Genomic DNA, 17,057 nt, shown 5'->3' with positions numbered 1-17,057 from the left:
ACACGCCCCCTCCCATAGACTTGCATTGAGGGGACAGGCGCGACATCACAGGGGAGTCCTGACGTCACGGACTTCCGTTCCCGTAGTCGCGACTCAGACCCTCCAACGGTTCCGGTGAAAAAACAGGTGGGTGCCGCATGTAATGTGGGGGTCCCCAGTGGCGGGACCCCGGCGATCAGACATCTTATCCTCTATCCTTTGGATAGGAGATAAGATGTCTATGGTGGGAGTACCCCTTTAATTATATATACGTGACATCACAGGATACACATATGCGGGGGAAATTTTGTCCTTTTCTGACCCCTATAACTTTTTTATTTCTCCTTATACGGCCTGTATGAGGGCTCATTTTTTGTGCCCCGATCTGTAGTTTTTAACAGTACCATTTTTGTTTTGATGGGACTTTTTGATCGCTTATTTTTTTAGCAAATACGGTAGTTGCCGTTAATTACTAACTACAACTCCCAGCATGCCCTGATACAGCCTGTGGCTCAGCAGCTGCCCCAAAGAAAAACTACAACTCCCAACATGTTGGACTATATAGTAGTATATAGTATAGGTCAGTGTTTACCAACCAGGGGTGCCTGGTTGGGAAACACTATAAAATAAAATTACTACATATGTCTTACAGATTTAATCTCAAGATGATGTCTCGGACTTGGAAACATAAGACCTTCATGGCTATTACAGTCATAACCATTATTTTTATATGCTTACTAATTCATCGTCATACCATACAGGTACAGTATCTCATTTGTGTCTACAAACCTTAAAGGGGTACTCCGCCCCTAGACATCTTATACCCTATCCCAAGCATAGGGGATAAGATTTCTGATCGCAGGGTTCCTTAGCTGCACCCGGCATTCATTTAGAGTGACGGGTGCAGTGCCAGAGGCTCATGACGTCAAGGACACGCCCTGCTCGTGATGTCACGGCCACATCCCCTCAATGCAAGTCTATGGAAGGGGGCATGACGGCTATCACGCCCCTTCCCATAGACTTGCATTGGGAGGGCGTGGCCGTGATGTCACAAGCCTCCGCACCACATCGCCAGTCATCCGACACGGAGCGAAGTTCGCTCCGTGCACCGGATTTCTGGGGTGCCGCATCCCTATCCTCTAGTTAAGTATCTGTATTAACTTGTTTTTTTACTTGTGTTCACTTGTATTAAAGGGGTACTCTGCTGCCCTGCTTCCGGAGCTCCGCTCCCCAGCGTCCAGAAGTTTATTGTTCCGAACGCTGTGTGCGGGCTTCCGTGTTCAGGGCCGCCCCTCGTGACGTCACGCCTCCTCCCGTAGGCTTGCATTGAGGGGCGGAGAGTGATGTCACGCGGGGATGGAGGCGTGACGTCACACGCTGGCGGCCCCGTGGTCGCCGGTAATCAGGCCCGGAGCAAACATGCTCCAGGGACTGATTTTAACTGGGGTGCTGTGTGCAAGATCACGGGGTTCCCCAGCGGCGGGACCCCCGCGATCAGGCATCTTATCCCCTATCCTTTGGATAGGGGCTAAGATGTCTAAGCGCCAGAGTAACCCGTTAACGTCCGTTATTGTAACAAAGCATAACGGGAGTTATAACGGGCAAAGAGGATCCTGTTCACTTGAATGGGATTCCTCTAACGTCCGTTATAACTCCCGTTACTGCGGCCAAAGATAGTGGGAGAAAAAGACGTGTCATGCACAAATTTTTCTCCCGCCATCTTCCTAACGGACGTCACCTACCGGACGAAATTGGTAGTTTGAAAAGAGCCTTAAATACACATTAACATTGATTATGAACAAGGGGAAGAAAACACTCTCAGGAACACATTCTTATCATTCAGGTCATTCAGACCAAGGGGACCTGTGGCGTCCAATTGTAAAATCCACATGGATTCTTTGGTCAGCAATTTCTGATGCCGATCCCCATATTTACAGGAAGTTTTTACTCTTTCTAATGCAGTGAATCTAAACTCTTCAGGGTTATTCTTGTGCGATTCACGTGTATATGTAATAAAGCGAGTAGCACCTACTCCTGTCTTTAGAGATCGGACATGTTTCCTGATTGTATGAAAGAGTGGCCTTTTAGTTTTACCAATAAAAAAAATGGCTGCACTGGCATCCTAAACTATACACCGTAAATGGGGAGCGGCACGTTATAAGTTGTTTTACTTCAATGGTTTAACCACCTAATTCTATTCTTTTTAAATGAGTACTCCAGTGGGAAAACATTTTTTTTAATTAACTGGTGCCAGAAAGTTAAAAAGATTTGTAAATTACTTCTATTTATAAATCGTAATCCTTCCAGTACTTATCAACTGCTGTGTGCCCCACAGGAAGTTCTTTTCTTTTTAAATTTATTTTCAGTCTGACCACAGTGCTCTCTGCTGACACCTCTGTCCATGTCAGGAACTTAAAGGGCTACATTTTTTTTATATAGAAGTAATTTAAAAATCTTTTTAATTTTCTGGCACCAGTTGATTTAAAATATAATTGTTTTCCGCTGGATAGCTTTAAGGCTAGATTCAGACTACGGAATCTCCAGGCAGAAAATTTCCGGCCGGAGATTCCGAGTGCGGCCAGCGTCGGCTGAATCAGGACCACGCGGACACTGCAGTCTCCAATAGGCTGCAATGTGTTCCGCGCCGATTTCCGCCTGAAGAAAGAGCAACGCCATTCTTCAGGCGGAAATTTCCAAGCGGATTGTCCGTTCACAAATTTCGCTTCACAAATTCCGAAGTGTGAATTCGTGAACGGAAACCCATTCACTACACTATACATTTTAGCAAGCGGAATTTCTGCCTGCAATTTCAAAACAAAATTGCAGGGGGAAATTCCGTAGTCTGAACCTAGCCTAAAAGTAATCACCCATAGTGATTCTCCTGTGAACGATGGTCTTTATGTAGCCATATCCTTCAGGTTCTCGTCTTGGTGCAGCATAAATCAGTTCTTCAGGGTAGCATTTTTTATGCAATTCTTCATAGGAGCATTTTTAAATGAAAAACGTATATACGACTATCTTGTTTTTTTGGGGATTTTTTTTTAAATACAACTGACCTGGGTACTTTATCCACATTACAACGAGCCTTATTAACCACATCAGCAGGATAGCCTCGCTCAACCAACCTTCTACCAAAATCATCTGCCTCTCCATGGTAAGTGTCCTCATCATTATCGATCCACTTGATTCCTACAAAATGATTGTGCAGAATACTTTTTTTTATATGCATAGGATGGGAGGAATTGTAATGTAGCAGGGAATTTTATGATGTAGCGTACCTGAAGCCAGATGTCACAATATTTCCATTCGTATAGGTGTATAGTTTAGGATGCCAGTGTGGCCATTATTATATTGACAAAACTAAAAGGCTATCCTTTCATACAATCAAGAAACATGTCTGATCTCTAAAGACCGGAGTAGGTGCTGCTCGCTTTATTACACATATGAGTTAATCGCACAACGATAACCCTGAAACATTTAGATTCACTGCTTTAAAAAGAGTGGAGACCTCCTGTAAATATGGGGATCGGCATCAGAAATTGCTGACCAAAGAATCCATGTGGATTTTACATTTAGACACTACAGGTCCACTTGGTCTGAATGACCGGAATGATAAGAATGTGTTCCTTTAAAGGGGTACTCCGCTGCTCAGCGTTTGGAACAAACTGTTCCGAACGCTGGAGCCGGGAGCTCGTGATCTTAGCCCTGCCCCCTTATGATGTCACTCCCTGCCCCCTCAATGCAAGTCTATGGGAGGGGACCGCCCCCTCCCATAGACTTGCATTGAGGGGGTGGGGCATGACATCATTAGGGGGCGGGGCTATGACATCACCAGCTCCCGTCTCCAGCGTTCGGAACAGTTTGTTCCAAACGCTGATCAGCGGAGTACCCCTTTAAGCGATTTCTTCCCCTTGTTTATTTTTCATGTTAATGTGTTTCTAACCTAAGCGTTTTGTTTATGTGTTTGTCTTTTCTTGGTTACACATATTCATTCGGTATGTATGTGCTGACGTAATGAGGGCATGACGAAGCGCTGTAAGCGCTATATCGTCCGTTGGCTGGACTCCCCCACTTTCCTTTGTTTGTCTGCCTTCCTAATGCCGTTTCTCACATGAATGTCGCTAGTGTGAAATAAATGAAATCACTACTTGCATAATTACTCAGGGTGAGTGCTCCGATTTTCTTTCTCTTTTTGTGGAAGCTTCTGTATCTGTGTCATGGACTGCCGTTTGGGATCTTATGGGATTCTACTATTGTCTATGCCATTTATGGAGTGAGAACTAGAGTACCAGTGCTGGGTTATACTCCCACCAGCCATTCCTCCTATGTATGCCGCTTGAAATAAACAAAACGAATACTTGCATAACTACGTAGGGTGAGTTCTCGGATTTTCTTTCTCACAGTGAAGCTGTTTTTTTTTCCTGCTTTTAGTCCTGTATATCTAGCACATGTGATTCCTGAGCTGTATAGAATCGTGACCCGTATTCAGAACTTTTTGTCTTTGTGCTTATGTTGGTCCATTTCTGTATTTTGGTCTTAATACCAGTACTTGTCAATCCTGGTCTATATATTGTTTTGACTTTAGTTTCCTGTCCATAACCTTCATTCCTGGTTAATCTTGCCGCTATATTTCTTGTTATCCTGTTACATTCATATTCTCATACTTGCGGTTTATTGCTTTGGTCCTGAGGCTGTTGTCTGTACGCTATATACCTGCCGATATATTTCCCTGATATCTGTTTGTTGACTCATTGCATTCCTGCCATTATTTAGTATGCTGGCATCCTGTCTGTTTGTTAGCTTAACTCCTCGTATCTTGACAGGTATCCCCGACCTTGTACAGTTCTGTTTATTTGTTGAAACTTGATGCCCCTGCACTTTAGTCCAGTGGAGGGACTGTTGCTCAGTTGTGCAGTCGTCGCCTAAAGCAGTTATGCAAATGTGCTGGAAAAGGGGTTCTGGGTATGCTTAGGGCGCACTTTTCCCTTCCCGACATTTAGTCTTGTGTTTGTTAGCATAAGGTCTTTTGTTGTAGTTCACATGTCAGCACACATGTAACTATTATTAAAACAATGTTCTAAGGTAAGGAGTGAGGGGGTTATTGGAATTAACAGTAAGAAATAAGCTAATATGTATTACAATCTGCGTTTTTTAGGTTTCACCATCAATAGTTTATTCACATGAACTGAATCCGAACTCAGAAGTAAAGTCCAGTAGCCGCATTATCCTATCAGAAGATGAGAGTCTTATCCTCAACAAGATATCTGGATGGATCCATACAGGGTCCTTAAATAACATAAGATTTGCTTCAAGTGCTAAGAACAGCAAGGCCACTATTCTTAACCCCAGGAAGAAGTACTGCACCGGAGACAAGTTAACTATCCAGATTGATATGTTTGATCACTTGGGTAATAGGAAGACGTATGGAGGAGATTTCATAAGATCTAGAATATTCAACCCTATTCTGAATGCCGGAGCCTCGGGAGTGGTTGAAGACTTCAACAATGGAACCTATCATGTCCACTTTACTTTATTTTGGAAAGGCAAAGTCTATATTTCCTTGTTACTTTACCATTCAAGTGAGGCGGTTTCAGCTTTGTGGAAAGCCAGGGACAATGACTATGGTCTCATATCCTTTGTAGGAACATTTGTGAACAGGAACCAGTCCAGTAGAAGTCCATGTGGGTTCAAACGTGACTCAGTAGAGGACGTTTGTGAATATAGACCAGTGAAAGGCAATGAATCATTTTACTGCATCAAACAGGAAAACTTCGATTGTGGTTCATTAACTACTGTCCAGACTTCCAACCGAAAAGTCACTTTCCTCAGGAACACAGAGAAGCCACTATTTAAAAGGTTAAAGTTTTACAATTTTATGTAAACACTACCCGGCATTGCCTGGTTTTTCATTAATAATCTTTGTTGGGGATTAAAATCAAGAAAGGAGGAAGCTTTTTACTTCATATCCCATCCTCATATATTGTTGTCATATACCATCCCCATATCCCGTCCTCATATCTCAACCTCATATCCCGTCCTCATATCCTTACCTCATATCCCGTCCTCATATCTCGACCTCATATCCCGTCCTCCTATCCCGTCCTCATATCTCGACCTCCTATCCTGTCCTCCTATCTCAACCTCATATCCTGTACTCATATCCCGTCCTCATATCCCAACCTCTTATCCCGTCTTCATATCTCAACCTCATATCCCGACCTCCTATCCCGTCCTCATATTCCGACCTAATATCCCGTCCTCATGTCCCATCCTCATATCCTGTCCTCAGGGTTATACAGGGCTTTAGAACTCTAAGACAGTGTTGTATACATGTTTTGAGGTGTATTTAATTGCCGATTCGTGAAGAACCTGTTCTCTGTGAACCGAACATTTTCCAAAAGTTAGCGAGCCCGACGAACCAAACTCATAGAGTTAGCTCAGGATTTGAGCCTGCTCCATACCCAGCTAATTTTAGTACCTGGAGGCCGCCATTAATAGCCTCAGGGTGTTTGCCGATCCCATCAATTATCCTTTTAGATGCCACTGTCAAAGTTGACAGCAGCGTTTAAATGATAGTTACAAGCATTGATGGCGGTGCAGTGGGACGGAGCTCCTTATTGTGGCCAAAGGATCCCTTGTTCCTTCAGTCAGAGTGTTTACCTAAGCCCGTAGCAGGCTTTACCAAAATCTGTAGCAGATTTGATGGATCAATGCCGGAAATTTGTTCATAGAAGTCGCTATAATAGAAGACTAACAAAGTAAAAAAAAAAAAATTACACATATATTTAAACCCCGTCCAAAAGTTCACATTATTACTTTCCTATTTTTCAATACATTTTTTTTTTAACAAAATAAACATTTTTGGTATCAGCATGTGTGGTTTGGCCGAACTAATAAAATATAGCATTAATGATCCTACACAGTGAATGGAAAAAAAAAGAAAAACAAACACTAGAATTGCATTTTTTTTATCACATCCCAGAAAAAATTCAATAAAAAGCAATCAAAAAGTCCAATCTACACCAATGGTACAAATAAAAATACACTTTCGTGGACAAAAAAATATATAGGGGTCAAAAAATGTATTCATTTATTTATTTAGTAAAACATTTTAATATAGTAAAAAATGACGGAAACTTAATTGTATCAACCAGAAGAATCAAGATAATGGCTCGCATTTACTAAGCTCATTCCAGCAGGTTTTGTGTTTTTTGTTTTTGTTTTGTTTTTGTACCCACTCTTTTTGCAACTGTAATGCCGTGAAAGATTACTACTCCCATTTGTCACTGCCATTTTATGTTAGTGGCCTCAAAGGTTAAGATGGTAATCCTGCTCTGTGCTGGTCAGATATTCTTCCTATGCCATCTTACTATTTATCTTTCTTGTTGCATTCACCACTTAAAGGGGTACTCCAGTGGAAAAAATGGTTTTTCATATCAACTGGCTCCAGAAAGTTAAGCAGATTTGTAAATTACTTCTATTAAAAAAATCTTAATCCTTCCAGTACTTATCAGCTGCTGTATGCTACAGAGGAAGTTGCATAGTTCTTTGCCGTCTGACCACAGTGCTCTCTGCTGACACCTCTGTCCATGTCAGGAACTGTCCAGAGTAGGAGCAAATCCCCATAGCATACCTCTCCTGCTCTGGACAGTTCTTGACATGGACAGAGGTGTCAGCAGAGAGCACTGTGGACAAGACAGAAAAGAACTATATAACTTCCACTGGAGCATACAGCATCTGATAAGTACTGGAAGGATTAAGATTTTTACATAGAAGTAATGTTCAAATCTGTTTAACTTTCTGGCACCAGTTGATTTAAAAAAAAAAAATGTTTTCCACCGGAATACCCATTTAAGGTATGTCCATAGCGCCGGGCTCATGCATGGCTCTTTGTTGCCTCACTTTTTAAATTAAAACTATGAAAAGAAAGAAATGAAAGAAATGTGAGTAAAAAAAAGCTGTTACCAAAAATGGCTACTGTGGGAAGAGGTTAAATATTTACACCACATTTGCTATGTATGATCCAGTGTCAAGATACTAGGAACCACAGCAATCAGTAGTAATCTGTAAAAAAAAATAAAAAAATAATAATAATACAGGAAGTGTTCAGTTTTTCTGCGGCACCCCTGCAGGTATTACACAGTGCCCATTGATATCCATGTCCTGTCCATGCAATGTTGGGTCCTCCAGAGATGCTGTTTGTAACAGCTTAGTGCTTCAGCTAACACATGAAGGTCTAGAGGAGGTACCTCCATCTATTAACCCAGAAACATTTGGATAAAAAAAAGGGTTTTCTAAGGCCCCTTTCACACTGCTGGTAAGACCCGTCAAATATGGCCAGCAAATTCCCTTTTTTTTTTTTTTTTTTTCAGTTTGACGGCTGTAATTTTGACGGGTCATAATGGCCAATAACAGGTCCGGATGGACCCCATTTAGTCAATGGGGTCCGTTGGGCGCCGTTATTTTCGGAGAGAAAAGCTGGAGAAAAAGACAGTGCAAGCACTATTTTTTCTCTGGCTTTTCTTGATCCTAAAATAACAGGCTTCACACTGCCAGAGAAAACCGGCAGTGTGGATGTAGCCTTAGACTGATTATTTCTTTAGCTACTAGGAATAGATGGTCTGTCTATCACCGTCTATCACTTGTTATGTCTACATAAACTGTTAAACTAGACATAAACTACGAATAAAAAAATCTTTTACTTCTCTAAATAATGTATTGTATTTTTTTATGTTTTCTTTTTAGGGAAAATATAGCGGTTGCTATTAAAGGAGATTACAATGACATCAATGTATGGACATGTACAGGTAAGTCATAAGGGAGATCCCTTGCTTGGGGCTAAAATCCCTTACTTTTTGGTGTCCACAATTTTTAAGGGTGGGTTCTCTCCCCAGAATAAAATTGTAAGCCCCCTGCTTCTGATGCTTTTGGTGACCTGGGATGAGCTGACACTTACTGGCACTATTACTTGGCCACCCTACTAGTCTCTGCCCATTGATGGTTCTCTATATCTGACTGCAACCCATTGATAAGCCTAAAACCTAGAACTGGAAGTCCTGATCAGAGTCTGATTCTTTGTAGGCCTTGCCTTCCTATTTCAATGCTGGTTACACTGAAAGCATGGCATGCTACTCTTCACATAAAGCATTAAAGGGGTTCTCCACCATAAGGTGATTTTAGTACGTACCTGGCAGACAGTAATGGACATGCTTAGGAAGGATCTGCGCTTGTCTTGGGGCTAAATGGCTGTTATGAGATTACCATAACATTGTGGCTAGATTTTTGTGAACTGGTATTTCCTGTTTGAGTTTTCTCTTTTGCCTACAAATCCCACAATTCTATTTTTCTCCCTCCCACACATCAGCCACCCCACCCATTGAAACATAAATGAGCTGCATCCATTCAAAAGACCTGTGGTTTTCAATCAGGGTGCCACAGTTGTTGCATTAGTTGCAGATTGATCTCTCTCCCACCAAGCGATCTCTCCACCCATTAAAGAAGACAGGCTCCCTGTCATCAGCTGACTAGTGAGTCAGGTCTCGGTCACATTAGTCATTTTGTATGCTGATAAAAATAAATATTGGAGTGAAAATCACATAAAAATTGTGGGAAAACCGTCACACACAGGTACAGACACTATATTGTGAACTACACTAACTTTACAGCCCCTGTAGCATAGTCAAATAAAAAAAATCCTGAAATACCCCTTTAAAGGGGTTGTCCGCTGCCCTGCCTTCAGGAGCTCCGCTCGCAGCGTCCCGGAAGTTCATTACTCCGAACGCTGTGTGCGGGTTTACGTGTTCGAAGCCGCCCCCTCGTGACCTCACGCCCGCCCCCTCTACGAAAGTCTATGGGAAAGGGTGTGACAGCGTGACGGCCCAAACCATCATCCTCACAGGTTAGATGCAGCGATCAAAGTTGATAGCAGTGTCTAAAATGTTAAAAAAAACACTTCATGGCTGCTCACAGGTGCTGATCGGGACCACCGCGATCAAATGAGAGGACCAGGGAAGAGCCCTTAACTGCCTCCTCGCCATCCGATTGATGATCTCATGCTCCAGCCAGCCATGGCAGAGCCCCTATAACACTGATCAATGCATGTAATAGCCCCCTATGTGGACTATAAAATTGTGTAAAAAAAGTTTTTTTTTAAAGTCAATAAAAGTGATTTAACCCCTTCAGTAATACAAGTTTGAATCACCCCCACCCCCCTTTCCAATTAAAAAAACGAATATGTAAACAAAAATAAACATATGTATATAAACATATAAGCATATATAACTATAAAAATGTAACATTACTTTAACCGCACGGTCAATAGCGTATACATAAAATAATACCAAAGTCCAGAATGGCGTATTTTTGTATACCCTAAAAAAATGTATAAAAAGTGATCAAAACAAAAATGATACCAATAAAAACTAAAGATCACGTGCAAAAAATGATCCTCATACATTCCCGTTTATGGAAAATTATTATAATTTATGGATATTCTGCCATCTTGATTCCTTTGTTTAAATTTCCTATAATGCCTCTGGCTTTGCCGTGATGAGACTTCAACGACTTTAATTCTGACTAATCTAAGTGCAAGGTATTCCTCATAGGCTACATTAGAGAAGTTGCACATAGCACAAGGCAGATAGCAGAGGCAGACATTATAAATCAGTGGAGTTTTAGCAGGAAACTGCAATAGGGCTTTTACTGTATCCTACTCTTCTGGTATATCTTCATCAGCAGTTTGCGCATAATAAGACATACAGAGGAACAAGGAGGGCAGAACTTGGAAAGAAGGAAAGGTGTGTGAAAGCTGCCAGGATGGATTTGACAGATGAAGGTGTATTTTTATAGCTAAAAGTAAATCAGTCACACAGGAGACACTGACCTCCTGTTTACACATGAGACCCTGTGATTTACTAAAGCTCGAAATGAGGATCAATTTACCAAGCTGCAATAAAAAAAAGCTCAAAATACATAGATGTAACTGAGCTGGGATGAACCTAATAACAATGCAGGAATATTGATTGTGGTAAGTTAAATCTATATGTCCAAAAATGTTCTTTTTGCAGGAGTAATTGTTGTTTACTTCACATGCTAGAGTGTCTAACAATGACATTGTTGCAGCATCTATTTACATAGTAATATATATAAGCAATGTATATGATATCCTGTCTTCTTCATCTCCACAGCATTAACTTCATCAAACTTAAAGACTTGTGCAATTGGAATGGAATCTACTCTTCCCAGTGGTTTTGTATTACAAAAAAGGTGGAGACCTGTCTTCTGTAATTTTCAAGCTATGACCCAAGAACAGATGTACGCTTGTTTAAAAAATAAGAGGGTTCATTTTTTTGGAGACTCCACAATGCGACAATGGATTGAATATTTAGAAAGAAAGCTACCAGGTATGCAGACGCACCACATACAGGCAGACACATGCACACACTTACAACTAGTGATGAGCGAACTGAACCTTTTAAGCACAGGTCCAGTACGAACTTTGCTAGAACTTCCGGTGGTTTACTTTGGCTGAACCTGCTAAAATAGCATCAGTCACTCGGCAGAAAAGAAAATAATTCATAGTATTCATGCATTCATAGACATTTATTTGTTGCCTTAAAGGGGTACTCCGGTGGAAAACTATTTATTTTAAATCAACTGGTGCCAGAAAGTTAAACAGATTTGTAAATTACATCTATTAGAAAATCTTAATCTTTCCAGTACTTATCAGCTGCTGTATGCTCCAAAGCAAGTTCTTTTCTTTTTGAATTTATTTCCAGTGTTCTCTGCTGACACCTCTGTCCATGTCAGGAACTGTCCAGTGTAGGAGCAAATCCCCATAGCAAACTTCTCCTGCTCTGGACAGTTTCTGACATGGACAGAGGTGTCAGCAGAGAGCACTGTGGTCAGACAAAAAATAAATTCAAAAAGAAAAGAACTTCCTGTGGAGAATACAGCAGCTGATGAGTACTGGAAGGATTAAGATTTTTAAATAGAAGTAATTTACAAATCTGTTTAACTTTCTGACACCAGTTGACCTTAAAAACAGCTAACAAGTACTTAGATAGACTGTTTGGTGTCATAACAGTGGTATACAGGGCGTTTAGGACTCTTGGACCCCCCGCGATCTCCCTGCAGCACCCTCATTCTATGTGGGAGCTGTGTGACGTCACACCACGCCCCCGAAGGTTTCCGAAACCGGAGACGCAGCTCCCGCGTAGAATGCGGGTGCTGCAGGGAGATCGCGGGGGTCCCAGCGGCGGGCCCCCCCGCGATCAAACATCTTATCCCCTATCCTTTGGATAGGGGATAAAATGTTTTTGCCCGGAATACCCCTTTAAGTTATCTGACTCAAGTTCAATCCTTAATTACAACATTAATAGCCTTGTATGCAGCACATACATATATGCACACATTGATGCGGAGAGTTGGACCTTCATTGATTAGATATTGATGGCCAATCCTAATCAGTCTGGCTCTCATAACATCAGAGATTCTATTGACAATGTCAACTTCTTCTTTTCCAACAGGATTGAAGACTTTTAAATTCCCCCACATGGCAGTAGATGATAAAAACAATATCCTTTTGTTCTTTTACAGTCACAGTCATCCTTTTGTTACAGCGCGTACCCATTTTGTTAAAGGTAGTTTACACATGAGCGATGAGATCGATCACATAGCTGGAGGTCCAAACTATGTCCTGGTCATCTCACTCGGTCAACACTTCCGACCTTTCCCAATCCAGCTCTTCATCAGGAGGGTTATGAATGTACACAGAGCTGTGGAAAGACTCCTCTTAAGGAGTCCAGATACCAAGGTCATCATCAAGGCCGAGAACACCAGAGAAATCCATATGGATGTGGAGAGATTCAGTGACTTTCATGGCTACATCCAATACCTGATTGTAAGAGAAGCCTTCAAAGATCTTCCTGTTGCTACTGTTGATGCATGGGACATGACAATTGCCTTTAATTCATATAATGTCCATCCATTAGAACTTGTAATCAGGAACCAGATAAATATGTTTTTGTCATATATATGTTCTTAACATTTTTAAAGGAGAAAAAAAAATAGGTCTACTATATTTTTCAGTAATAATGCCCCTACCTAAAGGGGTACTCCACCCCTAGACATCTTATCCCCTATCCGAAGGATAGGGGATAAGATGTCTGATCGCGGGGGTCCCGCCGCTGGGGACCCCCGCAATATAGCATACGGCACCAACCTGTTTCCGTCACGCCCCCTCCCATAGGCTTGCATTGAGGGGACGGGGCGTGACGTCCCACGGGGGCGGAGTCGTGACGTCACAGACTTCTGTTCCAGTGGTTGGGACCCAGACCCTCCAGTGCTTCCGGAGCAGAAATTGGTGGGTGCCGCATGCTATATTGCGGGGGTCCCCAGCGGCGGGACCCCCGCGATCAGACATCTTAACCCCTATACTTTGGATAGGGGATAAGATGTCTAGGGGTTGAGTATCCCTTTAAGGAGTAGCCCAGAGAATTAACTAGTTATTAGATGGTGCCAGTAAGCAGGAGAAGATTGCTATGAGGATTTCCTCATGCTCTGGATAGTTCCTGAGATGGACAGAGTAGGCAGCAGAGAGCACTCTGCTCAGACTGGAAAAAGCTACACAATTTCCTCTGGAGCATACAGCAACTGATAAATACTAGAACACTAAAGGCTGATTCACACTATGGAATCTTCACCCAGAAATATTCTTGGCAGACATACCCTCTGGAGCAGGCGCCAACAAAACAAGCCAGCACTAGGACCGCTTTGAAATGTCCCGTCTCAATAGATGGCAATGCATTTTAGAGCAGATTTCGCAAAAAGAATATATATTTTCATCCTTTTCGAAAGAATCTGGGCTTTGGAAATTCTTCCAAAAAAAAAATCATATTAGAACAGTGGGAGGCTACTGCAACAGATTTTCCAAATGGATTTCGAGAGCAGAAATCTGTTTGGAAAATCTGTAGTGTGAATGAGCCCTTAAAGGTGTACTCTGACCCTAGACATCTTATCCCCTATCCAAAGGATAGGGGATTAGATGTCTGTTCGTGGGGGTCTCCCTGCTGCACCCGGCGTTCATTTAGAGCATCGGGTGCAGCGCCGCAGACTTGGCCATATTCATATATGGACGAATATTTGTCCTATGTTCCCGAATTTTGCATATTCGTTATATTCATTGTGTATTCGCGTATTCGTTGCATATTCGCGTAATCGCGAATGCGCGTATTCGAGGAAGAAAACAGTGAAGGGGTGGGCAACTTTACTTTTGGTTGCTAGGGATATTGATAACCTCTGACAAGTGTATTTGCGTCATTCTCATTGGCCCACAAGCTAAAAGAAGGAATATGCGAATATATGAATATGCACACAGTAACTAGTATTGGAGCATTCTTTAAACCACAAGATGGAAGCAGGGAGGGATGATGATCACTGTGATGTGTTCTGTGAAAAAAAAGTGAATATTCGTAATTTAGAATATATAGCGAATATATCCGCAATATTTGTGAATTTGCGATATTCACGAAAAAAAATCATAATGCATATATTCACGCCCAACACTACTTGTGACATCACGGCCGAGCCCCGCTCGTGAGGTCACGGTCATGCCCCCTCAATGCAAGTCTATGGGAGGAGGGGTGACGGCCCCTCCCATAGACTTGCATTGAGGGGGCGTTGCCATGACATCATGAGAGAGGCGTGACCATGACGTCACGAGCCTCTGCCCCGCATCGCCAGTGATCCGTCACGGAGCAAAGTTTGCTTCGTGCACCGGATGTCTGGGGTGCCGCAGCAGAGATCGAGGCGGTCCCCAGCGGCGGGACTTCCGCCATCAGACATCTTATACCCTATCCTTTAGATAGGGGATAAGATGTCTAGGGGTGTAGTACCCCTTTAAGTTTTTTGAATAGAAGACATTTACACATCTATATAACTTTCTGGCACCAGTTGACTTGAAAATATGTTTTTTCCTCTGAAATTCCCTTTTAAGTCTGTTCTTCCTGTCTCTGATTTCAAAGATATTTTAATAAATAATTGCTTTTATATCTTCACCACAGCTGGACCAGAAGTTCTTTACTATGTGTGTGTAGCTGCTGCACTTGCAGCTTGTCTACATGCAAAGTGGACATTTGAGGGAACCCTTAGTTTTTGATTCAGATATTTTACATTGTTGTTCATCTAGATATAATCCAGATAACAACATAAAGGGTATCTATCAATTTAACAACATGACATTTAAGATTGCATGATAACATTTTCTGTAGCAAAAAAAAAAAAGGATGAAAAGTGTCTGAAAAATGTGAAAAAATGGCAAAATTTTTTTTTGGGGGGGGGCATTTTTGCATGAAAACAGCTGTTTTTATTAGCCTTAATGTTAGGTGTGCACACATCAGTCTGTAAAAGGATGCATTCTGGTTGCAAAGCTATTTTTTGCTCTGCTGACAGATTATTCCTGTCAAAATGATAGAAAAAAACGAAAACTGAGGTCTGTCAGTCACTGGTGGTATCCTTGCTCTGGCCACTTAAAGGGGTATTCCAGGAAAAAAAACTTTTTCTTTTAAATCAACTGGCTCCAGAAAGTTAAACAGATTTATAAATTACTTCTATTAAAAAATCTTAATCCTTCCAATAATTATCAGTTGCTGAAGTTGAGTTGTTCTTTTCTGTCTGGCAACAGTGCTCTCTGCTGACATCTCTGCTTGTCTCGGGAACTGTACAGAGTAGAAGAGGTTTGCTATGAAGATTTTCTTCTACTCTGGACAGTTCCCGAGACAGGTGTCATCAGAGAGCACTTAGACAGAAAAGAACAACTCAACTTCAGCAGCTCATAAGTACTGAAAGAATTAAGATTTTTTCAATAGAAGTAATATACAAATCTGTTTAACATTTTGGAGCCATTTGAGATATATATATATAAAAGTATTTTTCCTTGATAACCCCTTTAAAGGGCATCTGTCTGCTGTATTTGCAGCTAGAAGCTGCAGAAATTTTTGGATAGCCATTAGGGTATAAAAGTCAAATGTACCTTCCATGAAGCTCCAGTAAAAGTATAGTTTGCTTGTATACCCTCACAGCTATCCAACAGTGTCTGCCGCATGTAGCCACAAATACAGCAGAGAGATGCCCTTTGTTTTGAAAAGTTTATATTAAAGGGGTACTCCGGCGCTTAGACATCTTATCCTTATAAGATGCCTGATTGCAGGGGTCCCGCCGCTTGGGACCCCCGTGATCTCGCACGCTGCACCCCGTTAACATCAGTCCCCGGAGCGAACACGCTCTGGGGACTGATTTTAACGGGGTGCGGTGTGCGAGATCACGGGGGTCCCCAGCGGCAGGACCCCTGCAATCAGGCATCTTATCCCCTATCCTTTGGATAGGGGATAAGATGTCTAAGCGCCGGAGTACCCTGAATACTGTCGATCACGTGACGCCCCGTCCCATAGGTATGCATTGAGGGCGCGGAGCTGTGACGTCAGAATGCTCCACCCCATGATCGATAGTAATCAGACCCGGAGCAAACGCTCCGGGGACTGATTTTAACGGGGTGCGGAAAAAAACAGATTCTTAATCAAACACACACACACACACACACATACATATATATATATATATATATATATACAGTGGTCCCTCAACATACGATGGTAATTCGTTCCAAACGACCCATCGTTTGTCGAATCCGGGATCCGTGCAATGTAAAGTATAGGAAGCTGTACTCACCTGTCCCCGCCGCTCCGGACCGCATCCTCACCACTCCCGATGTTGTCCCAGGGGCTCCCGATGCTGTCCCGCTGCTCCGGCATCTTCTTTGGCATCCTCCGGCTTTTTCTGCATCTTCTCCGGTGTCCTGGCCTCGCTTTCTGGTGACATTATTATGTTGCGTCGCCGGGAGGGCGTGCGCACAACGTAATAACGATGCCGGAAAGCGAGGCCCGGACCCGGGAGAAGATGCAGAAAACGTCGGAGATAGGGGATAGGTAAGTGAACCTGTCCGGGATGCTTAAACTGCTATCCGACAGCAGCTTAAGCATTTTGCGCTGTCGGATAGCAGTTAAGTCGGTGGTTACTGTATA

The 17,057-nt window shown here is 42.3% G+C and overlaps 1 protein-coding gene across 1 annotated transcript; it reads left to right on the top strand.

The window, feature by feature from the left end:
* Window positions 1–644: 644 nt before the first annotated feature.
* LOC130296264 (NXPE family member 4-like) lies at window positions 645–13,024 on the top strand. Its single transcript, XM_056547655.1, has 5 exons — window positions 645–740; window positions 5,135–5,835; window positions 8,725–8,786; window positions 11,166–11,381; window positions 12,507–13,024. The coding sequence occupies exons 1-5, from the start codon at window positions 645–647 to the stop codon at window positions 13,022–13,024; spliced, it is 1,593 nt and encodes a 530-aa protein (XP_056403630.1).
* The last annotated feature ends 4,033 nt before the right edge of the window (window positions 13,025–17,057 follow it).

This window comes from Hyla sarda, chromosome 12 (genome assembly GCF_029499605.1).
Source record: "Hyla sarda isolate aHylSar1 chromosome 12, aHylSar1.hap1, whole genome shotgun sequence".
Lineage (NCBI taxonomy): Eukaryota > Metazoa > Chordata > Amphibia > Anura > Hylidae > Hyla > Hyla sarda.
Note: the sequence above shows the minus strand (reverse complement) of the source record. Positions and strands in the feature narration are given on the sequence as shown.

Coding starts and splice junctions, on each gene's coding strand:
- LOC130296264 (XM_056547655.1), top strand. CDS start 645: ATGATGTCTCGGACTTGGAAACATAAGACCTTCATGGCTATTACAGTC. Junction 741..5,134: donor TTCATCGTCATACCATACAG/GTACAGTATCTC, acceptor TGCGTTTTTTAG/GTTTCACCATCAATAGTTTA. Junction 11,382..12,506: donor TTTAGAAAGAAAGCTACCAG/GTATGCAGACGC, acceptor CTTTTCCAACAG/GATTGAAGACTTTTAAATTC.